The sequence below is a fragment of the Lynx rufus genome, unplaced genomic scaffold, assembly GCF_022079265.1.
Source record: "Lynx rufus isolate CCGP_SWC_20201006 ecotype Redwood Valley unplaced genomic scaffold, mLynRuf1.p SCAF_22, whole genome shotgun sequence".
In the NCBI taxonomy this organism is placed as follows: Eukaryota; Metazoa; Chordata; class Mammalia; order Carnivora; family Felidae; genus Lynx; species Lynx rufus.
Window position 1 is genome coordinate 984,657 of NW_025814837.1, and position 24,192 is coordinate 1,008,848.

Consider the following 24,192-nt stretch of genomic DNA (forward strand, 5'->3'; position numbering starts at 1 on the left):
ATTTTTCCTTATAGTAGATACTACACTTAAAGCCTAAAGAGGGAAAGGAAAGAATAAGGACTAAAAAGCAATGTTTATTTCAAGTCTGCCCAGGAATCTGTGAGGAGGAGGAGGAAGAGACTCACTCACAAGGAAAATGGAGAGAAAGGATTTCTGCTTTACAAATATTCCTTGGCCAATTTCTTCCATATTCATACACCTACTTTATCTTTACAAAAGACATCAATCAACATGTATTTATCAAACAATATCAGATACATGGCTTAAGTTCACAAGTGCCATGAAAGGGGATTACTTTTATTTATTAATATGATAGGCAAAGATAGGATAAAATAGGCAGAGAGGGAAAGGTTAGGACCTGAGGTCCCTGGGTGGGGGAAAAACGCACGTTTTAAAACAATGCTGGGAGCTTTGGATCTAGAGCAAAATCCCTCAGACATAAAGTTCCTCCTGAGAATGTGACAGACACCACTTACCCCTCCCCTTTGCCCCCCTCTTCCTCCCCACCTCAGGCTTCTCTATGACGAAAGACCTGACTAAAAATAAGTAGACCATAAATGACCCACAAGGAACAGTATGGCCACAGACCACCCCTCATACAACAAAAACCCAATTAAAAAGGAATGACTAGGCATTTAGAGTTACCAAGCCAATAAGGATAGAGTCTGAGAAGGAACAAGGGGAAAGGAAAGAGGCCAACAAAAACCTTATAAAACATGAGAAGGAAAGCTGGTAAAAGCAAGCAAGAAGAGCCAGCAAGATGTCTGAGGCCTGATACTCCCCTTGCATGCTTCTGGCTTCTGCAATCTTGCTTGCCTCTTGCATCAGCGAGCAGCCAGGAACCAGAAGCTTGACTATACTAGTCCCACCCAACCTGGAAGCACATTGTATAAAAGATTAGTAAAACCCAAAATGGAGGCTCAGCCCTTGGAAGTGACCCCACTGGCCAGCACAGGTGTGAAATAAAGTCTTTTCAGATTCCCGAGTGCTTGTAGCTGGTCTCTTCCTGGGCTCCGAGTATTTGGAACAAATACAAAGTCCCTTGCCTATAGTCTCAGGCATTCATTTTCAGATGCCCCCTCTCTGTAAAGAGAGGTTCATACTATTCCTCCTTTCTGATCTCATACTTTAATAAACTTTTGCATGCAGCTAATTTTATTGTGTGTCCATCTCTTCATTCTTCGAAGTGGCGAGACAATACAACCTGGGTGCTGAGGTAAAAAATCCTGCAACATTAGAGATGACATGATTGCATAAAGAGTTTAGTATGTAGCTGGAAAACAAGATGAACACCTAAGACAGAATATAACTGATAAATTAAAAGAATTCAAAGATGTACACCAAACTTTAATCCTGATTTTAAGCACCCACATATACCTTATGACTATGTCTGATAACATGGAAATATAGTATATGAGCAAATCAAATTAGCAATCTAAATATGACTCAGAAAAATCCTGCTTTTTTATTTTCAAGCCAACAGAAAATTTAAAGTGGATAATGGCTTTACAACAGCACAGATTCACAAACATTTTGAATATTCAACCATAGAGGACTGCTGAAATTCATTATGGCATATCCATCCACAGCATGCAAATTCCTGTAGTCTTTAAAAATCATGTTGTAGAGGTGATGAGGGAGCATGGGGCAAGCTGAGGGCAAGGTGCAGACTAACAGCACCTTCCCTCCCAGGTGGGACAGTATGATATTTCTTGGACATTCATGGCTACCCAAAAATGGGAAAGGACAAAAAACAAATGGTTAAACTCATAAGAGTCTCCATCAGTTTACCAGAAAAAGGCAATCCCATCCATCATAGCCTAAAGTCCAGGAACTCCCTGCTGTCTCAATGTTAATGCTTTGCTAGAGGGAAAAACAACCTTAGCTTGACCACAGTTAGGCCTCCAGTAAGTCTTTAGCATGTCAAAGTCTCTTTGGAAACCCCCTCTCCCCCAACACCATAAAATGGTCACCACGACCCCCACAAACCCGCCCTCCCCCCGCCACACTTACAGTGTAGCTCTTCCTGCCAATGGGTGCTATCCCCATGGTTTAATAAAATCACCTTTTTTCACCAAAGACATCTTCAAGAATTTTCTTGGTCATTGGCTCTGGACCCCACGAACCCCACCATCACCCCAAACTTCATTAGAGGGGTGCTTGAGTAGTCCAATCGGTTAAGTATCCGACTCTTGTTTTCACTCAGATAATGATCTTGTGGTTCTTGAATTCAGGCCCCACATCAGGATTTGCGTGGACAGTGTGGAGCCTGCTTGGGATTCTCTCTCTCCCTCTCTCTCTCTGCCCCTCCTGCATGCACTCTCTCTCTCTCTCTCTCTCTCAAAATAAATATATAACTTAAAAAAAAGTTTTTTTTTAAATCATGTTGTAGAAGGGCACCTGGGTGGCTAAGTCGATTGAACCTCTGACTCTTAATTGTCAGCACAGGTAATGATCTCACAGTTCGTTGAATTCAAGCCCCATACTGGACTCTGTGCTGACAGTGTGGAGCCTGCTTGGTATTCTCTCTCTCCCTCTCTCTCTCTGCCCCTCCCCTGCTCAGGCTCTCCTTCTCAAAATAAATAAACTTAAAAAAAAAAAAAATCATGTGGTAGAAGTCTCTTAAATGACCTGGAACAATTTTTAAAAAACACATTAAGTGCAAGAATGGGACTCAATTAAACACACAGACAATATGATCCCAATTTAATAAAAATCACAGGGGTGCCTGGGTGGCTCAGTTGGTAAGCGTCTGACTTCAACTCAGGTCATGATCTCACGGTTCGTGAGTTCGAGCCCTGCATCAGACTCTGTGCTGACAGCTCAGAGCCTGGAGCCTGCTTCAGATTCTGTGTCTCCCCCTCTCTCTATCCCTCCCCTGCTTGTGCTCTGTATCTCTCTCTCTCTCAAAAAATAAACATTAAAAAAAAATTTTTTTAAGACCTAGCAGAATAATTTAATTTGATCACCTAAAATAGAAACCAGGCACTAACATAATTGTTCTCTCTCAAATTATTTCTTCCAAAAGCCTTTCAACTAGGTCCAAGTAAAGAACTGTGTAAATTAAAAACTACTATTTTTCAATATGTAGTTTACTAAAAACCCCTATATAGAGAAATTTATAGGTTTTATGTATCAAACCTTACTCATGTCAAGAAACTTTACGAGGACTCTTAGAAATAAATGAATTTCCCACCCCCCAAAAAACAGGAGCTATATGATACATGATGCCTGGGCCAGATACACATATGCTCTCTAGGGGATATAAGGGGGAAAAAATGGTGAAGTTGTGTTTTTTCCCCTGCCACTGGCATATTAAACAAATGAAAAAACCTACTCTGCTCCGTCACTACACAGAAAACTTTCAGATTCACAGAACCTATGTGAAAAGATCAAAATTTCTGTCTTGAAACAGTTATGAGAATATTGACCAATAAAAGTGCTTGCTACTACCAGACACAAGACTATTTTTCTCCTGCATGATTATATAAATGGTGTTTAATTCAACTATCTTGTATCTTCTTCCTCTAAATTCCCTCAACGTAAAGGCCAAAATGTAACTCTTTCAACTCTAACAATTCCCTGAGCCTAGATTGGAACTGAGCTAAATTAATAAATATTCATTGAACAGAATACCATTATAGGCCAGCTAATGCATTCACATGATGCACCATGGCTCATAAATTTCTATTGTTAAAACGTACAATTCTTCCATAAACATAAGACGATGCGTCCTACCTGTATCAAATCAAATACAAACCATATAGTAATTTATAATTCAAGACCAAATACAGTTGTATATATGAATTCATGTGAACTACTGAGATTAAAAAAGCAGCTGTGTATGTGTCTTAGAGACTCAGCACACACACTTATGTATCTTTTCTTAGGAAGCAAAAGTTTCTTCTATCTTCCTGATTAACGAAATCTTAGCTACAAATCTTCAATTTTACTTTGAAATTTTACATGTAAATCTTATTTAGGAAGAGTAGCTTTTGCATCATAAAAGTTTCATTTGGTTAAATTTCTCAGAGATTAATCTACTCTTAAAAGCATGTTACTTCCTATTTTTCTGGCAGAAACCATCGCTGTAAAGACAGACAACAGATTTATAGAACATCAATCAATATTCTTTTAGGGCTCAATCTTACACTGACAAAAACTAATTTAGTCTACTTGCTACCCTTGCTTTCAAGACAAATCTAAAAGCTTTGACAGTCTCAGACAACAGTAAGCAAACCAAAGTGATTGATAAAGAAGATTCTACCATAGAGCATTAGATTCTACCATATATACCATCTACCAAATTTAGAAGAGATTCCCAAATCTTCCTTTTATGACAAAAAAGAACAACAACACAGAATCAAATCATATAAGGTATGTTTATAAAAGTTACACGTATTATTTATATAAAAACCTGTACTTAAGAGGTATTTTTGATGATGTCAGTGGTGCCACTGAAAATGTTTCATAGCCTTGAGTAATTTCAGCAGCTGTCATCATAATTCTGTTGTTTATTACTGTCATTTACAAAAGATCTAAGGAAGGAAATAAGCCAAAGTGAGATGCTTCTGCCTAACTGAAATTTTATAGCAGGATTCTGTTTTTTCATTTTTAAAGTAAGAAATTTTTCCATTAACACTTCTGACCACTGTTTTCCTTCCCCCAAAATGTAAACATTTAAAAATAGGAGTTTTTTGGCTTTGCTGGTTTCTTGTCACTAAAGTACATTATTATAATTTTTTTAATGTTTATTTATTTTTGAAAGAGACAGAGACAGAGATTTCCCTGCCCCTCCCCCACAGAATCTGAAGCAAGCCCCTGGCTCTGAGCTGTCAGCACAGAGCCAGAAGCGGGGCTGGAACTGCGAACCCTGGGATCATGACCTGAGCCAAAGTCAGATACTTAACCGACTGAGCCACCCAGGTGCCCCTAAAGTACATTATTATAGACAAAATACATAAATGGGGTTCTCATTTTTTTTTGAGAGCATGACAATACTTCTACTGTATTCATTACTATGTGGTCAAGTTTCAATTGTTTGTTTTTCATTGTGATGATGATGATAACAATCACAATAATAAGGGCATTTTTATGATTTCTATAAAAACAGAGAGAATGGAGTCCAACTGACCACTTTTTATCAATGAAAAACATCTACAAATGCAGAAATAGCTGGTTATGCAATGAACTGTGAGAGCTATAAATCAGGGGTTTTGACTGCCAGTCTTCGTACCTAGTTATAATATATCTCATTACCATTTAAATCTTCCATCAGTTTTGATAGTTCTATTAATTTTAAAAGCATAAAATAAAAGGCAATGCCTTCATTTTTCAAACCATCTCCATGGATAATTCCATGTTTCTAATGTCTCTAAAATCTAACCAGAGAATACCATTATGCAAGTACACATTTAAATCATCAATTTGATAATCTGTCCTTAAATCTGTAACAAGAAATGATGTCCAGCCTATCACAAACTCCTTTCTTAAATCATATTTCTAAAACCCCAAACATTTGCCAATCTCAGTTTTCCAAAATAGCTCTTCTGTTCTCTACATTCATCTAACGGTAACAGCAGATAAGCAAGTAACATTGGGTTTGAGTTCCAATTTCAATAATGTGAAGACTAAGAAAAACTGAAAATCCTCCCACAACAAACAGCTAAAACATATGAAGTAACAGTAAAATAGGTATAACAACTTAGAAAGGTAAGTCTCGTAAGAGATGAGTTTCCAATCTACAATTACAATCCAATGAAAGCTAAAATCAATAATCATAGCAAACTGGAATACATCTGTCTGAAATTCAGGTAGTATGTTATTGAAAATAAAACAACTATTTCAAAATATAACAATATAAAAACATTAAACATAAATCAAGAAATCACACAAAAAAAGAATAATACATTATTTATCACAAACATACGTATGCCTTAATATTAGGTAGAGTGATTCTTCCCCCTTTATTTCCCTTTTTCAAACTCAAGTGGTTTCATAATCTGGATCCACACAACGTGCTAAGATCAGTATGACCATGATAGTAAAATTAGAGCAATAAAGTCAAAGAAAGGAAAGTTATAGGCAATTCTTACTTATAAATATAGATGCAAAACTTCAGCATAAAATTAGCAAAATGAATCAAGGAATTAAAAAAAACCGTATCATGATGAAACAGGATTTATTCTAAGAATGCAAGAACAGTTTAACACAGAATACCTATTAGTGTAATCCATTACATTATTGAGTGTTATCAAGGGTCCCCAAAATCAGTAGACAAATGCACAGGACTCAGAGGCAGTTGTAATCACAGCTAAGATTTATTATAGCAACACAGTAAGAATATACAGCTAGATGGTTCAGTAAGGGAAACAGAAAAGTCAGAGTCTGGAAAAGTCCATACACAGGCTTCCTATACCTTCCTTCCCCTGCCCAAAAAGAAACATACTTGGGTATGCTTCTTTCTCTAGCAAGGAAAATGCAGCCTAAGAAAGCCCACTGAGACTGAGATTAGAAGTTTTTATAGAGGGCTAGTCACACAGGCATTCTCTGCTATCACCTACCAAAGTTCTAGACTCCTAGGAAGAAAGCAGGTGTTCACCATCAATCACAATGTACAGACAGCCTAGGCACAGTTATACATCTATACCAGCTAGGTAATGTTTCAGAAGCCAAGTTCTCAAACATCAGCCAAGGGCCAACATTGCAGGCAGGACCTCATAAAAATAGCAGCCCTCAGGCCTTCTACACTAACTGCTTTGAAAAAAAATTTGGTAAAAGGATCCCAAAAATTTTTTGGTAAGTTTCAACACTCATGCATCGCATAAAGCTTTGGTAATGTAAAAGAGGACCTTCTTAACCTGATTTTTAAAAAATATACGAGGAAGTGGTAACCAACATCTTATCAAATGGTTAAATGTAAGAAGCATTTTCACTAAAGTAGGGAAGGAACACAAGGATGCCTCTACTACTGTTTCTGTTAGGCACTATACCAGAGCTTCATGTACCAGTCATACAAGAAAAACATAAATGAAAGAAATTAAAACTTTTTAAGATGATTATCACATAAAAAAGTCAAAAGAACTATCAGACAAACTATTAGAAACAATGAGTTCAGAATTGTTGCTGAACATAAGGTCAATAAACAGGAATCAATGTTATTCCAAATTCCTTTTTACCAATCTAAAAATACACTCCTTAGAAAATATATACAATAGCAACAAAAACTACCTGAAATTTAGAAATAAATGGAACAGAAAATGTATGGATGTTAATCTTTGCAATCCAACAACTTCACTCCTAGATTTCTATAGTAAAGAAATCACTTGTGGGCAATAAGTGACATTCACTTTAGCCCTATTAATAATACAAAAAGCTGAAATTGTTGGGAGAACAAATAAACTGATTTATTCATCCAATGGAATACTACACAGGAGTTTAAATGAAAGAACTCAAGCTACATATATTGACATGGATAAATTTCAAAAACAGCATTAAGCTTAAAAAAGCAAATTACAAACAAAAAAAACGAGGGAAGTTTTAACAAGTATCTGTGGTTTTTTTCATCCTTTTTTAAAACACTGTGATACAAGGCAAATGTTGAATGTTCAATCTTAACAATGAATACATGGGTGTCCATTACAGTATTATTTTTATTTGAATTGTTTTAAAATAAAAATTAAAAACATAACTGTACACATACGTGATTTTAAAACCCAGGCATTTAACCTGGCAGGGCTGGGAAAACTGAATTAATCTACAGTCTGTGAGTGCCTTCTACTACCTCTTCTCACCACTCTTAGGGTTCAATTACCACTTAACTTACTTGGTTAACTCCCTTAGGCTAAAGAACATTTTGATGAAGAAGATAAAATTCAACTAATTCAATTAGGTTGTCTCACATAGACCTACTTCAAAAGTGCTTTTAGTGCCTTCAAAACAAAACAATATTTATATTTAAAATATTTTAAATATATATTTATTTAAATATATTTTTATTTATATATTTATTAAAATATATTTTAAATATAAATATTGTTATCTTTAGGGACTTTTTCTTCAAAACAATTCCTGTCATAAATCCTTCTTATGCCCAGCCCAAATCACCTCTTGAGAATCACTGATTCTCTGGGGCTGTCTTCCTTTTTAGATTCTCAAATCACCAGAATGTCTTGCCCTTCTCCATTCTAGTTGAAATTGTTTTCTTAACCCCACTCTTGATCCAATATCCCATTCCTTGGCTATAACTGCAATCTCAAGGTATAATGAGACATCCTTAGTTTCTTCCAAACTTCCTATTATTCCCCTTTCACCAACTGGTTCCTTCATATTGATAATAACTTAATGCTAGAGAAGCCACACCTTTTTTCCTTAATCTTCTAAAAAATTACCCAGTGATCAAGCAATACTTTGACAAAAGCCTGGGCTGCACAAATGAGACTTCATTACCACTAATAACTTTCTAGCTGTATCATTTTTTGTGATCACACAAAGAAACTATCAGCACCTTCCTCTCCACAGCTCTGAAATGTTTTCACAATTTTATCAGCATCTGTTTCCTTCTTTTATCTTTAGCAAAGGATTCTCACATGCATCTGCACCCTGAAGTTCCTACCATATTGTTTCTTTGAACAACACTTATCCTCTTCACTATCATGTTTCCTTTCCTCTTAAGCCTTAGCTGTTTGAGGTCTATGGGTGAAAGAAATCTTAAGAGTGACTGTTACTTACTACCTTTAACTGATGCATTGGTAACAACTGAAGTCACAAGTCTCATTTATAACTCTAGTTCCTTCATGGCACACATTTGCCAGAGGTACTGACCACAGGCAAGTCACTGTTTACTAAGTTCCTGGGCACCATCTTTTTTTATGCCATACCTGAGTGAGTACCTCCAGATATATACAGTTTCTTACTCCCTCTGTCTCTTCTATTTTCAATTCTAATCTTCCTGATAAGAAAAACATATTCTCCATACAAAAAAAAAAAATCCTTCACAAGTTTTAAATCTTAAGAAAGCAAGATAATTACCTTTGGAAACACATTTACATGAAGAATTTAAAGACCTGATTTTAGGTCCAGATTCAACTTATTAACACGACACCTTAAAGCAAATCACTTAACTTCTCTAAGCCTCCATCTTTTCATTAGTTTAAAAACAATGTCTGGTACATTTTCTAATATGTACAGTGTCTAATCATTACACTCATTAGAATCAAATGAAGGCACATAAGATAAAGTAATAACAACAGCTAATATTTATTAATGCTCAGTGATACCTGGCAATATGCAAAATCCTTAATTATTTTATCTCATTTAGATTTAGTCTTCACAATAACTGAAGAAAGTAGGTGTAAGTATTATTTCTATTGTGCAGATGAGGATTTCATGGCTTAGACAAAGTTAAGTAGTTAATCTAAGATCACAACTAAACAAAAGACAACTGAAATCTGAATGAAAAACAGTCTCCAAAGCCATGATTTTTACCACTTCTCCATTTTAGTTCTCAATCTATGCTAAAGGGCTTTATAGACATTAAACATTTTATACATGCAAGCTGATTATCATTACTAGTTATTATTACTCATAATGGCACTATGAATAATGACAGCATCAACCCAATAACTTTTTTTTTTGTCTCCAACATACAGCAGTGTGCCTTCAGTACAGGAGGTGATGGTGATGGAGATAGAGACAGATAATGCTATAATAACTATATAGTGACAGATGGTAACTACACTTATCGTGGTGAGCATTTCACAAAGTATATAAATGCCAAATCACCATGTTGTACACCTGAAACCAATATAATATAGCATGTCAACTGAATTTTTTTACAGTTATAGACGTTCCCAAATCTTATTTTGCCAAGCATAGTCATTTTTTTAAATGCTACTGTCAAATGAGGGTCATTTTAATACTCAAAATACTCAAAAGCACAGAAAGAACACAATCTTAGAATAAAGTCCCTTACATTGAATAAATTTAGTTTTATAAAAACATTTTTAAAAAAGAGGACTTTTCCATATACTTGAAATAAAAATCTCAGTGAGCTCCTCTAATTAAAGCCTCTAGACTAGTACCCATGCAATGTAATGCATTCAATGTAAACTATTTTCTTTCAAGGGCAAATGTTTCAGCAGGTCAAAGAGTACTATAAAATAATCTAAAATAAATAGCCTCAATCCCACTTCACGAAATTATGTCAGCAAAAAATTTGTTACCTTGGTCTCAATTTTAAAAGATTATTTTGTAACCATGATAATTTGTCAACGTTTACTCAAAAGACGCAGTGTAGACGGCATATTCAAGTAATGCTGCAACTAAAAAGTTAGTGTCGAGAGAGAAAGTCCTTTTAAGATTTCCCCAAACTGAAATGACTTACAGAACTTTCTAGCTCCTTCAGGCTTAGCTCCTTTATGGCTCACTAAGAAATCAACAATCTCCTGAAGACTAATTTAATTTCCAAGGTACCTTAAAAAATGGTGTCCATGGGGCGCCTGGGTGGCTGGGTCGGTTAAGCGTCTGACTTCGGCTCATGTCATGATCTCGCGGTCCGTGAGTTCAAGCCCCATGTCGGGCTCTGTGCTGACAGCTCAGAGCCTGTAGCCTGTTTCGGATTCTGTGTCTCCCTCTCTCTGACCCTCCCCCATTCATGCTCTGTCTCTCTCTGTCTCAAAAATAAATAAACGTTAAAAAAAAAAAAAAAAGGAAAAAAAAAATGGTGTCCTGGGTAGTAGATACAAGTTACATGGTTACCAGAAAGATAATAATATGGTTACCAGCCCATTACAAATTAGTAAATTGGCACTCTAGACCAGTGCTATCCAACAAACCATTTGGCAATAATGGAAATATTCCATATCTGCACTGTTCAATAGCTGCTGGCCACATGTGGCAATTGAACACCTAGATATGGGATTATGGTAACAGAGCAACTGAATTTTTAATCTTATTTAATTTTTATTAACTTAAATTGCTAGTTGTGAATTATGGCTATTATTTTAGACAGTACAACTCTAGATTATAACTCTTTAAATTGATTGGCATGAGCCTATTCTCAAGATACTAACTGCTCCTGAATGAACTAAAAATATCCAGATCCTACTGCTATAGACCTGAAGTCTGGACCCTGGACCCAGAATGACTCCATGCAGACAATGTTAGGGTCAGCCTGAAACATCACCTCACTTTACCACAACTTCACTGTCACAATGCTCACCTATACACTCAACTTTCCCCAACCTATCTGTCACACGGACCACAAAGCATTTTTCATCTAGTGGGTTACTTTCTCTTTGCCTCCTCTTAATCAAATTGACAGAAACTAAAGCACATTCCAAAGGCATCAAGCAGAGCTGCTAAAATGAAAAGGAGACAGTGGAGAGGCATGCTTTTGCACTAACCTTTCATGTCTAAAGACATGGATTCAAATATAAATCAAACACTGAAGCTTGGTAGTCACATCCAAAACCCCAGGTGGATATGCATCCTAGTCATAAAACTCTTACAATATGACAAGCTGAAAAACGCAGCAGATGGGAACAATGGGCAAATTTGCTCAAGTAAGGCCCACAATCATTAAAAGGCTGGGTCATGGACAATGAAAGTAGAATAAATGCTCCAGAAGTCTGGCCTTTGATTATTTTCACAAATCAATTCAAACTGAAAGATACTATATTTGTAAATATTAAATAGGAAAATGTAGAGCTGGGGTAGAAAAGATAATTAGGAAGAAATGGATGGGAGAGGAGTATATTTTAATGAATTCATTTCTCCCTATTCCCTGCTAAGTCTAAGAAATCCAACTTTTAAAAAATAAGAACCAAACTGAAGCCTTCCAATGTTTCCTTTTCTCACAAGCGTTTCCTCAAAGGAAAACTAGGCATGTTCACAAAATGATGTAAAATCATTAGAGAGGTTAATTCCACTAAGCTCCCTCTGAAAGGGTCTGACTTTTAAAAATATTCAACCTAAAAGTCAGGCTTTTAAACTTCAGTTATTCATATTGCAGTTATAATACAAACTTCATAGTTAAGCAAGCAATAAGTGAGAATAAAAATATTTAGTCCAGCTGGAGTTTGAGGTTCTTTGCTTAATAATTATCGAACACCATCTTTTCACAAGTCATTTAAGTAGTTCATCTTCATTTCACAGTCCTCTTGTCCCATTATCCCCAGGCAGCCAAGACTGAAGCACTTCTATAACTGAACAGACTTTCGTACACTGCATTTTGAAAATTGTCTCTGTGCTATTTATTTTGGCTCATGGGTACAACGCATGGTAACTATGCTTTGCTATTATTAAGATTTATGTGCACCTATCTACTCTGAGTCCAACTGCCTTCTCAACAATTAGAAACAATCATGGTAAATTCACTGGCTGGAAAATCAAAGTACAAGAAATAAACCATTCAGTTCTAACCATTTAAGTCTCTTCTACTGGAATACTTATTTATTTTCTTAAAATGGTAGTGTGAGAAATTTGAGTATTATATCTAAAATCTGTTCTTACTGTATACAAATGGAAACACAATCATACACATTCTTTCCCAGTTCTTAAAAATGTACTGTACCAAAGACAACTTCAAAGTGTTTTGTGGAAGAGAATGCCAATCTAAAAGAACAAACTTTTTAATGTGGAACCAGAAAAATGAGAGGGGCAGGAGAATAAGGGGGAAAGAGAGCTACTGTGGCACAATTTTCAGAACAAAAGAAATATGGAAGTATAATTTTAAGTTCAGGTATAACAAATACCAAAGTATACTGTCTCTGGTATGAGACAAGAGACACAGACTCAGGAAGCCAGCCTGAAAAAGGTGTAACTAAAGAAACAGGTACGAATCAAACAACAACAACAAAAATAAAATCTAAGAGCACAGCCATATCATTCCTATTAGGCAGGTCGGAATAATACTTTTGGCATACAGATCACAGAAGGAATGACATGAACACAGCTCATTCACAACTGCAAATAGATGATCACATGTTTATTCTCTACTAAAGTGATAACTGTAAAATCCAATTAGATAAACAATCCTGATCATTTGCTATTTCAGTATTCTTAGAATAACAGAGTATGAATAGCTGCTACACAGGACCTACATAGAAATCATCCATTCTAAACTTCTGATTTTACGGGCTCAAATTTTCTGTGAGTCAGTGGGATGGCCAAGTCTCTGACTCATACCACAGTGCTCTTCCCACTGAAAAGTGCTTCCAAGTGCCCAAGCTTCCAATTTCATCAAACCTAAGACATCATTTTTTAAAACATGTTCTTCCTCCACAGCAGGAGGCTTTGAAAAGGTTTTGAAATCTCAAACAGCATGACGAACTTCTATACAGAAAGAATGAAACACATTAGCCAAAAGTGCCAAGAAAAAGAAAGAGTTTCCTTCAAAGAGGGAACAGTTCTTTCAACAATTATACAAACACGATGTATTTTCCATGTAAGAAAAGTAATTACTGGTTTTAATAGTTTTTCTTTCGTCTCTGGGGAACATGAGGTAACACTAAAGTAAGAAGTCACAGCATAGCAAGTTCTGAAGCTTCCATTCCACTCAGAAATAACAAGTACAATTCTGTTAGGAGCAAAGAACTTTGAAAAGAGCTCATTTACAAATAGCCTCAGAAAGGCTGTAAGATGCTTATTCTCATTAATTTTTACACCCATTTTAAAGATTTAGAAATTAATGGATAAAAATTTATTTGAAAACTGTTAACCACTCTGGGAAATACAGACAACATTAAAATTTTAGTATCTCTTAAAAAAGTAGGACCAAACTTGCCATATTCTTCAATATAAAGAATTTAGACAGTTAATGATTACTATCAATTACCAAACATGTTAAGAAAGCTTCTTCCCAACATCTTATTTTGCTCTGCATATGCTTAGTCGTCGTTTCCAGAGTTGCAACTGTGCACTAAGAACCAAAAGAATAAATGTGAACCCATAAAACTCTTTAAGCGGTTATTGTTTCAATCATAAAAAAAAGTTGATCATTATCAAGTCACATCTTTTTTTTCCTACCATAAAATTCAAAATATAAAAATGAGAAATACTTAACATTGTGCTACCTTACAAATCCAGAGAAGTCCAGTTCAAACAAATTCCTATGCTGCATACATATACTGCTTTTTGAAAAATGGCATAGTCACCTGTTATAAAAATTATATCTGAATCTTCCAACAAAAATAATTGGAGAAAAAAAATTAGGAACATATGGACAGAAACATAATTAATTCATTTAAAAGAGAACCAAAATGGATGTATTTCTTGACTCTCCTTGTTACCCCCTCAAATTTGGAATTTCATCCATAATATGCATCACATTGCTGTTCGCAAAAAACAAACAGAAAAAAATTTTAAGAGCTTTACTTCTTCCACACATGCTACCTTCCTCCTGCATTGGAGATTTAACTTTCTGTGACCCACATGCTATAAATGAGCTGATTCTGATAAAATTTCTATAACTGTTCCAGGTTTATAAAAGTCACAAAGTGTAGCATAAAGTCCATCACCAAGATAAACTCTTAAAAAGAAGGCTGACATATGAAAAGCTTGAGAACTTTTCTGTATCCCATGTAAAAATGCAAACAAAACCTCAGAATGAGTGGCTGAATTAGAAATTAAATTCTAATTATGGGGGGAGGGAAGCTGACAACAGTGATTTGCTTAAAAAGCTTATGAGGAAACCATGACATACATCACTTTTCCATAAAAGACCAATACAAAATTCACAGAATGAACTTGACAATGAAAATTTTATGTTGAAGAACAAAGCAAACCCAATGCAAGTACTTATTCTTGATAATTAATATTTCTTCCATATGTGGGTTGAGACAACAAGCTGTAAAATGCTTGGCATGAAAACTTTCTCCAGACACTAAAGAGTTATCCACACGAACAAGATTGCAAAGGAAATTTACATGTAAGAATTAAAAGAGAGTCTCTTAATAAAAGAATTGTAAAAGGATCTTTAAGCAGTATCTAGCATAGCGCTTTGTGAACAAACATTCATAACATAAGATATATTGTTGTGAGTTAAACACAGAATTGAACCTACCTTTTTTCCTAAATGAAAACACTACATTAAAACAATTTTTTGGCACAAAAACAGACAGATCAATGAAACAGAATAGAGAACCCAGAAAAGGACTGACAGACGTATGGCCAACTCATCTTTGACACAGCAGGAAAGAATAGCCAATGGAATAAAGATATTCTCTTCAGCCAGTGGTGCTGGGAAAACTGGACAGTGACATGCAGAAGAATGAACCTGGACCACTTTCTTACACTATACGCAAAAATAAACTCAAAATGTATGAAAGACCTAAATTAAACAGGAAGCCATCAAAATCCTCGAGGAGAAAGCAGGCAAAAACCTCTTTGATCTTGGCCACAGCAACTTCTTACTCAACACGTCTCCAGAGGCAAGGGAAATAAAAGCAAAAATGAACTATTGGGGCCTCATCAAAATAAAAAGCTTCTGTACAGCGAAGGAAACAAATAGCAAAATGGAAAGACAACTGACGGAATGGGAGAAGATATCTGCAAATGAAATATCAGATAAAGGGTCAGTATCCAAAATCTATAAAGAACTTATCAAACTCAACACCCAAAAAACAAATAATCCGGTGAAGAAATACGCAAAAGACATGAATAGACACTTCTCCAAAGAAGACATCCAGATGGCCAACCAACACATGAAAAAATGATCAAATCACTCTCATCATCAGGGAAATACAAATCAAAACCACAATGAGAAACCACCTCACACCTGTCAGAATGGCTAACATTAACAACTGAGGCAACAACAGATGCTGGCGAGGATGTGGAGAAAGAGGATCTCTTTTGCATTGCTGGTGGGAATGCAAACTGGTGCAGCCACTCTGGAAAACAGTATGAAGGTTCCTCAAAAAATTAAAAGTAGAACTACCCTATGACCCAGCAATTGCACTATTAGGTATTTATCCAAGGGATACAGGTATGCTGTTTCGAAGGGGCACATGCACCCCAATGTTTCTAGCAGCACTATCAACAATAGCCAAAGTATGGAAAGAGCCCAAATGCCCATCGATGGATGAATGGATAAAGAAGATGTGGTATATATATACAATGGAGTATTACTCGGCAATCAGAAAGAATGAAATCTTGCCATTTGCAACTGCGTGGATGGAACTACAGGGTATTATGCTAAGCGAATTAGAGAAAGACAAATATCATATGACTTTACTCATATGAGGACTTTAAGACACAGAACAGATGAACACAAGGGAAGGGAAGCATAAATAATATAAAAACAGGGAAGGGGACAAGACATAAGAGATTCTTAAATATGGAGAACAAACAGAGGGTTACTGGAGGGGTTGTGGGAGGTGGGGGATGGGCTAAATGGGTAAGGGGCATTAAGGACTCTACTCCTGAAATCATTGTTGCACTATATGCTAACTAATTTGGATGTAAATTAAAAATAATAATAATAATAATAATAAATAAATAAATGAAGCATTTTTTAAATTAAAAGGTAGTAATTCAGTCTGCTTACAAAAAAAAGAGACAGGGGAGGTGTGAGAGCCATTTAGACCAGCTAGTAATACAAGGAATCTTTACCTCCAAGCAAGCAATGTAAGAATCTGTAGCATGTAACACCTGCATCTTTAAGACTATATCACCAAAAAAAAGTGGTTATCTTGAAAATATCACCAAAAGCTCCACAGTTTCAAATCTGACAGAATTCAAACACAAAGGGCTATGTATTATATAATTCAATTTTTTGAAACGTCCAGAATAGGAAAATCCACAGAAATAAAAAGTAGATCAGTAGTTGCCAGGAACCAAAGAGCAGAGGGAACGGGGATTGACCACTAATAGGTACAGTGCATGGTGACATATTTGATGAAAATGTTCTAAAATTAAATAGTAGTGTGACTACATATTCAACTTTTAGTGAATTTACTAAAAGCAACTCAACTATACATTCTCTAAGGGTGAATTTTATGGTATATGAATTATTATTTCAATAATATTCTTATTAAAAATTAAAATAGGGGCACCTGGGTGGCTCAGTGAGTTAATCAAGAGTCAGTCAGATTCTTGATTTCAGCTCAGGTCATGGTTCCTGAGTTTGAGCTCCGTGTCAGCTCTGCGCTGACAGTGCAGAACCTACTTGCAATCCTCTTTCCCTCTCTCTCTCCCCCTCCCCTACTTTCCCTCCATCCCTCTCATTCTCTCTCTCTCTCTCAAAATAAATAAACTTAAAAAAATTAAATTTAAATTAAAAAATAATCGGACAAGTCATAATGTCATTTGTACTATAGTAGACACATTCAGAACTTTCCACCTGATCCAAATTTCTTGTTTACCTTGGCAAGGCGGCTCATCTGATCTTCTGAGAGAGTACTGCTTGTTCTGCCAGGAGTTTTTGTGGGTTCTGATCCATCTGCTTCTACATTAGGCCAGACTTTCAAGTCGTGCATCCCTTGGCGAAACATGCTAGGCGAAAAGATAGTGTTCAGGGTAGAAGTAAATTAATGCAGTTCATTATAGGACATTTAGGTTCCTAAAACAGAGAGAATTCCACACAGGAAAATGCATGTCTGTCTTGCCAAGCCTGAAACCTCCAGTGGGTTGTAAAGCAATTAACTAAGCAACTAAAATCCATGTTAACACTGTTTTTTTACATGCCATTCTTTTCCCCTCCACACAGAACTATTACAGAAATCCTACAAGTAGAGTAGAAATAGAAAGTTCCGTAATGGACCACACTCACATTTCATCATTTCAGTGGAGATCTGAGAAATAATAGAGACCAAATTCCTATCAAATAAAAGAATGTCACATTTATAATAACTGAAACCAAATTTAAATGAATACATAACTCTCTACTTTAAGTGACAATTCAGCACAGTAGAAGGTGAAGTCAAAATGCTGGGATCTGAATCCCAGCAGTGCCATCAACTATTACCTACATGACCTTGGATATATTACCCAACCTCTATGTCTCAGTTTTCTCATCTATAAAATAAGATTATAAAGAGTACCTGTATCTCAAGAGTTGTTAGAAAAATTAAATAGATCGGTAGAAGTAAGAAGTACTTAGAACTGTGCCTGCCACACAGGAAGTATTCAATAAATGTTAGCTATTATCAGCCTTTCACTAGGTATCATGATTTCTCTCCTATCTTCTTTTGCACAAGAGATAGGTCTAAAACAGAATACAAATGCAGATTCGTATAAGAAAAAAATCCCATGTCTATGAATCAAGAGATTTAACATACAGCCAAAATTCAATCTGAGGATGGTGAGATCCTGCTTTATAGTGAAAAACTATATATATGATTATTGATGGCCAAATTTCCTTCCAAAGCTACCAAGAAGATCTAGAGCAAAGGTTGAGCAAAGTCATAAAGGAGATTCAGACAACTGTTTTTTAAATATGCTACTATTAAGTGTCTGAGTGTTTTTTCAGGGAAGGATTAGAGATTTCCTTCTGTTAGTGTGTTCTCTTTTTTCTTAAGTGTTGTTGTTGTTGTTGTTGTTGTTTAAACAAGACCTTTCAAACAATATAAAGTCTATCAAAGAGCATCCTCCCAAAGCTCAAAGAGCAAGCTGATGACTGCAATGGAAAAAAATAAGACTGGAAGTGAGTAGGCAAGTCCAAAGCATTTTGCACACTCTCACATTTAATAATTTTTTTTAAAATAAAGTACATTATGAGGTGCCTGGGTGGCTTCAGTCAGTTAAGCGTCGGACTTTGGCTCAGGTCATGATCTCACGGTTCATGAGTTCAAGCCTCGAGCCAGGCTCTGTGCTGACAGCTCAGAACCTGGAGCCTGCTTCAGATTCTGTGTCTCCCTCTCTCTCTGCCCTCCCCCCCCCCACTCATGCTCTGCCTCTCAAAAATTAATAAACGTTAAAAAAAATTTTAATAAAGTACATTACATATATTGATATAGCATTTTTCCATCTTTAAAAACATTATACTTAACTATAAAAGGCTTACACAAAATTTTTAAGCCATTTATTATCATATTCTGACTAATGGAGAATTTCTTCACAGATTTTTCCCAGATAATAAAGAGGATTTTCACTGATTCTGTAATGTATATAAGCAATGATGCCATGAACAATGAGAATGGAATGATAAACGATAGCTACAAGCTCATGGAGCACAGTAAGACTAAAGTATAACCATACTTGTTACAAGGTCTTTAAGGCTGGCAATAAACAGGTGGCACCCAGCAGCCAGGCAAAAGCTTACCTTAGAGGCCCCCCAAAAATGCACTGATTAGTTGTAAAGAATAAAAATTCTCAAGATTTATCTACCATATTAAAGATCAAAAAGTTATATTACAAAAAAAGCACATATGCCAGCCTTTTATAAAGTTCACTTTCTTTCAAATCAGGTATAGATTCAATATCAAGCAGACCTGCTTAGTCTCTAAGAAACTGGGTACAGTGAAGCAATAATGCCACTTTAAATGAATATCCTTACATGTACCTTGAGAAACAGCAGAAGGCCTGCCTTCCTTCTCTCTACCTCTGTATCCCCCAGTGAATACTGTGACTGGCTGAATGTAACTAAATCAAAAATAAGTACATTTGGCAGGAAGTCAGTTTACTAAATGATTTAGGTGCCTTGGGATGAATCTGGAGAGAAGATTTAAGGATACGGGACGTGGAGGGAAGGGGTGATGCCAAGTGACTCAAATGATCAAGTGAACATATTACTTTCTTTTGACACTAATGGAACCTTTGCAGAGAGTTACACAGCCTCCAGGTGGCAAGCCAAAAGATGCTCAGAGCATCATGTCCACTTGGGAAATTAAGCCAAACAGGCAAGACAAAAGATACAGCATAGCAGGATCTCCTTCGGACTCCAGCGGAGGCCCCAGCAACAGCTGCTGCTGACGTTCCAGCTCCCAGTGCCAAGCCACTATCGCAGCCACTGCCCTGACTTTCAAATTCACATGTGGAAAAACATCTGCACGAGAAATCTGCAGCCTGCTTATGGTTCTCTGCCAATTCAATCTAATGATCAATCCGTTTTTTAGCTACTTAGAAATCTCACCAGCTAAACTTTCAAAATGAGGACAATTAGTCATTCTGGCTGTATCTTAAGAGATGAGTCTTTCAATTATTAATTATACTATTCTCCAAGAAGCACTGCTTCACACAGACTCAAGTAAACAAAACAGACATTAGCAAATACCAAGAGTTGACAGTCACAAGGTTCCCAATATTATAAGACAACTATCACATGCTTTGAAGACCACTTCTTAAAAACTAAGTCCATACCAGCCCTACTTAGGGGAAAAGGTGAGGAGCAACTGGGGTATGTAATGGTTCAAGAAACATCTGAAGAAACTACAGTCTAAAGCAGTTTCCTTAAATCACAAAAACCGTGGTGGCACGTGACATGATTTTTAACAGTAGGAAGGAAAAAAAAAAAAAAACAACTGCAGCAGCTTCCTGCTGAGGCCACCCAAAAGATGGATGCCACTCTCTCTGCCGAAATGTCAGCAGCAGCATGCAGAGAAGCAGCTGTGACCCCGCAGTACCAGCGGAGGTGTGTACCCTGCCACAACACCTGAACATCCTGAGCAGTCACACACAAAGCTGCACACAGTCTAGTACCGTGCCAGGAGACGCCTGGGCTTACATGCAGCACAACCCAGTTCATCTCAAGGAAAGACCCCAGGACACACAGAGAAAAAGGACTTATTTCAATTTCATAAAGTTTCTTATGCTTCCTTTTTCTGAGGTGAAGGTCAGGATAAATGTCAACCTAGAGGGAACAGGAGTAGATGATCCACCTTTTCTTCATTCCTTCCCCACTGTTCAAAGTATCAGAGAAACCTCTATTGAAATCTGATGTTATCATTTGGCTAACTGACATACAACCACATAGGAGCTATGTGTTTTGTTTTTGTTTTTGTTTTAAAAGTGAGCTAATTCAGTCAATCAAGTACAGAGATACTCAGTACAGAGATAAGGCAGGAATTCGGAAAGTAATAAGTCAAGCAGTCCTATTTGAGAAACCCTGCTCTAAGTGAGGGAGTTGCACAGAGTCAGTACCAATCTCCAACATGTTTTATTTTCACCTGACACCTCATGTGTTCAGGACATGGACGGGCAGCATGACCTAATGTCCAGTTAAGAGTTATGAAAAAACAGAGGACTCTCCAAGATTCAAAGTCTTAATTTACTTAATATCAGGAAAACGAATTGAAGTTGAACTCCCACCTATTGCTACCACTACCTTCATGGAAATATTTGGGGTTTAATTACTTCTTAAAGTACAACAAATACTACTGACTCATGTTTCAGGCACATTTCCATCATGGTTTGGATGGGAGGTAAAGGAATGCTTCCTTTACTGGGGTTCATACAGAAATACAAATCAAGCGGGCAACAGGATGAAAGAAACTTTGAAAACAACTGCTGGCATAAGTTCTATAAGTCGACTATTATAAAAAGGTTGATGCAGCGTTTCCCAAAATGTTGATCCATAGGCCACAGCATCACTCGGGATCCTGCTTACTAAAAATGCCGAATCTTGGGCCCCATGACACCCTCACTAAATTAGTGAGAACACAGGAAGATGACTGTCTAGTGAGCTTACCAGATGCTTCTTATTCATAGGTTGATTACTACTGACTTCATGTACTTTTCAAAAACTTGCCAAAAGTCAAGTAAAACTGGGTCACAAATGTTAATTTGAGAAAGAAAGAGTTTGTTTGGCTTTAGGCAGTTCATTTTACTGCACTTCTGTGGAAATTTCGGTTGTCTCATACTTACTGTCTAGTCCAATTGTCTCCTGAAACTATATCCTAAGGTCATCTAAATGCAGAGGTGTGCTTTTATGACAAAACCTCCAGCTGATTTTCCAAAAGGGAAACCACTTATAAAGAGGTCAAGAGGAAAAACCAAGAGGTGTATCTGTTGTTTCTCAAGAACATTTAACCACTAACTACACAGCAAGAGTAATAAACTGTTGTGCACTTTTTTACTGTGTGGCAAACCCCACCCTAGTAGAGAACAGCAAAAAGGAACAGACGCTCTGGAAAAGGAACAATACTGACTTAGTGACATGTCCATTCTAATGTAACATGCTATTTTAACCAAATTACATGTAATGTGTCAGACTATGTCTAAATTTGTTCTTTCATGAATTTCAGTAATAAATATCTTTAATAATTACATCAAACAAAAATACCTTCACATTATTAAGCAACCAAAGTATTCTAAATGAAATTACATCTAGATTTTGTTCATGAGTTGAAGGCTTTCTGACATACCCTATCCCTGGATGGCAAAATTCAATATTACAAAGGTGTAAATTTTCTCCTTTAATTAACATATCTAATTCAATACAATTTCCTAACAAAATAACAGTGAGCTTTTTTTATTTGAAGAAATAATAAAAAGTTTATCTAACAAACATCCAGAGAAATTATAAAAAGGCAAATAAGGAAAATGCTCCTCATCTAATATTAAAACATTTTATAATAGTATTCAAGACTAACAGAATAGTTCAGAAATAATGTTGAAGCTAATATTTACTGAACACTTATTAGGTTAATTATGTGTCTTCAGTAATTTATCATCATAAACTACTCTATAAGATAAATATTGTTATATCATTTTAGAGATGAGGAAACTGAGGCAGCAGGATATTAAATAACTTGCCCAAGGGTACAAAGATAATAAACAAATGAGCCAGGATTTGAACCCAGATAATCTGGTTCTCCATGCTGCATCCCTAACCACCACCGTATGATATACTACACTGTTTCTCTTAGACTTCAATATGTGATGAACTGAATATATAAGGGTACCATTTCAAAACATTTGGAAACAAAGGCCAATTTAATAAATAGTGTTAAGACAAGTAAGTAGCCATTTGTCAGTCTTCTGGTATTTTTTAAGTTGATTCTCAATACATCACCCCTTTCAGAAAGTGATTTTAGATGAATCAAAGACTTAAATAAGAATAAAAATCATAAGAGGAAATCTCTTTTAAAATTAGAAAAGGACTTTCTAAAACAATTCACAGCCCATAAAAATAAAAGCTGATCAACATGATAATTTAAGGTCCATGAACAGCAAGCAAACAAATAAATATATACTAATTCAAAAAAAGTCGAACAGGAAACACAGTATTTGTAACATGTAACATGCAAATGGGTAATTTCATTAATCTACAAATAACACCTATACATTAGTAAGAAAACTGACAACTCAAAAAGAAAGCAGAATTTTATGGCATGTGAATTATATTTCACTTTTTGAAAAAATAGGTGGACATCAAAAAGCAATTCACAGGGGCGCCTGGGTGGCTCAGTCGGTTAAGCATCCGACTTCAACTCAGGTCACGATCTCGCAGTCTGTGAGTTTGAGCCCCGCGTCGGGCTCTGGGCTGACGGCTCAGAGCCTGGAGCCTGCTTCGGATTCTGTGCCTCCCTCTCTCTGACCCTCCCCCGTTCATGCTCTGTCTCTCTCTGTCTCAAAAATAAATAAACGTTAAAAAAAAAAAAATTAAAAAAAAAAAAAAAAGCAATTCACAGAAACATACACAAACAGTAAACGAACATATCAAAATATGACCATCTTCGTTTAAATTTAATGATGTGCAAGTTAATTCAGGCAATAACATTATCCGACTTTAAAATCAACACAAATTAATAAGTCTGATAATACCTAGATTAAGTTCTCTACCTATTTTGCACTGAAAAGAAGTCGGGTTTCAGAGATTCCAGTTCGGGGATGAGAAACTGCCCAATTAGCCTGAAATAGTGTGTCAACCAGACAGCAAAGAAGGTACGAATGACTACTGGAGTACTGTCACAGAACCAGGGAGGGGATAAGCTTGGAGGAACTATTACTGACCAAAAATGGGAGTGTTTGAACACTGTGAAGACTAAAGACAGAAATTAATTAAAACATTTCAAAAATGTTTAAGACTAAAAGTTAATGACAAACTTAAAAACAAAAAGGAAAAAAAAAAACTCCATCATCAAATAGACAAGTTATCAGAACACCAACTCATTCTTAAAATTGGTAAAGGAGAAAAAAGTGAACATTCATCTGCCTTTCCTATATAAACAGTGTACCAAGATAACTCAATACCTGATGAAAGACCACGTTCTTTAGAGGAAAACCCCAATTAATAAACACAGAAAAGAATAA

General features: G+C 36.1%; 1 protein-coding gene across 1 annotated transcript in view; it reads right to left on the minus strand.

The window, feature by feature from the left end:
- PIK3C3 (phosphatidylinositol 3-kinase catalytic subunit type 3) overlaps nucleotides 1–24,192 on the minus strand; it is a 147,775-nt gene that overhangs the window by 114,065 nt on the left and 9,518 nt on the right. Inside the window, exon 4 of the mRNA XM_047086907.1 lies at nucleotides 17,364–17,493. Within this exon, the coding sequence (XP_046942863.1) occupies nucleotides 17,364–17,493 (130 nt within the window). The remainder of the gene's footprint in view (nucleotides 1–17,363; nucleotides 17,494–24,192) is intronic.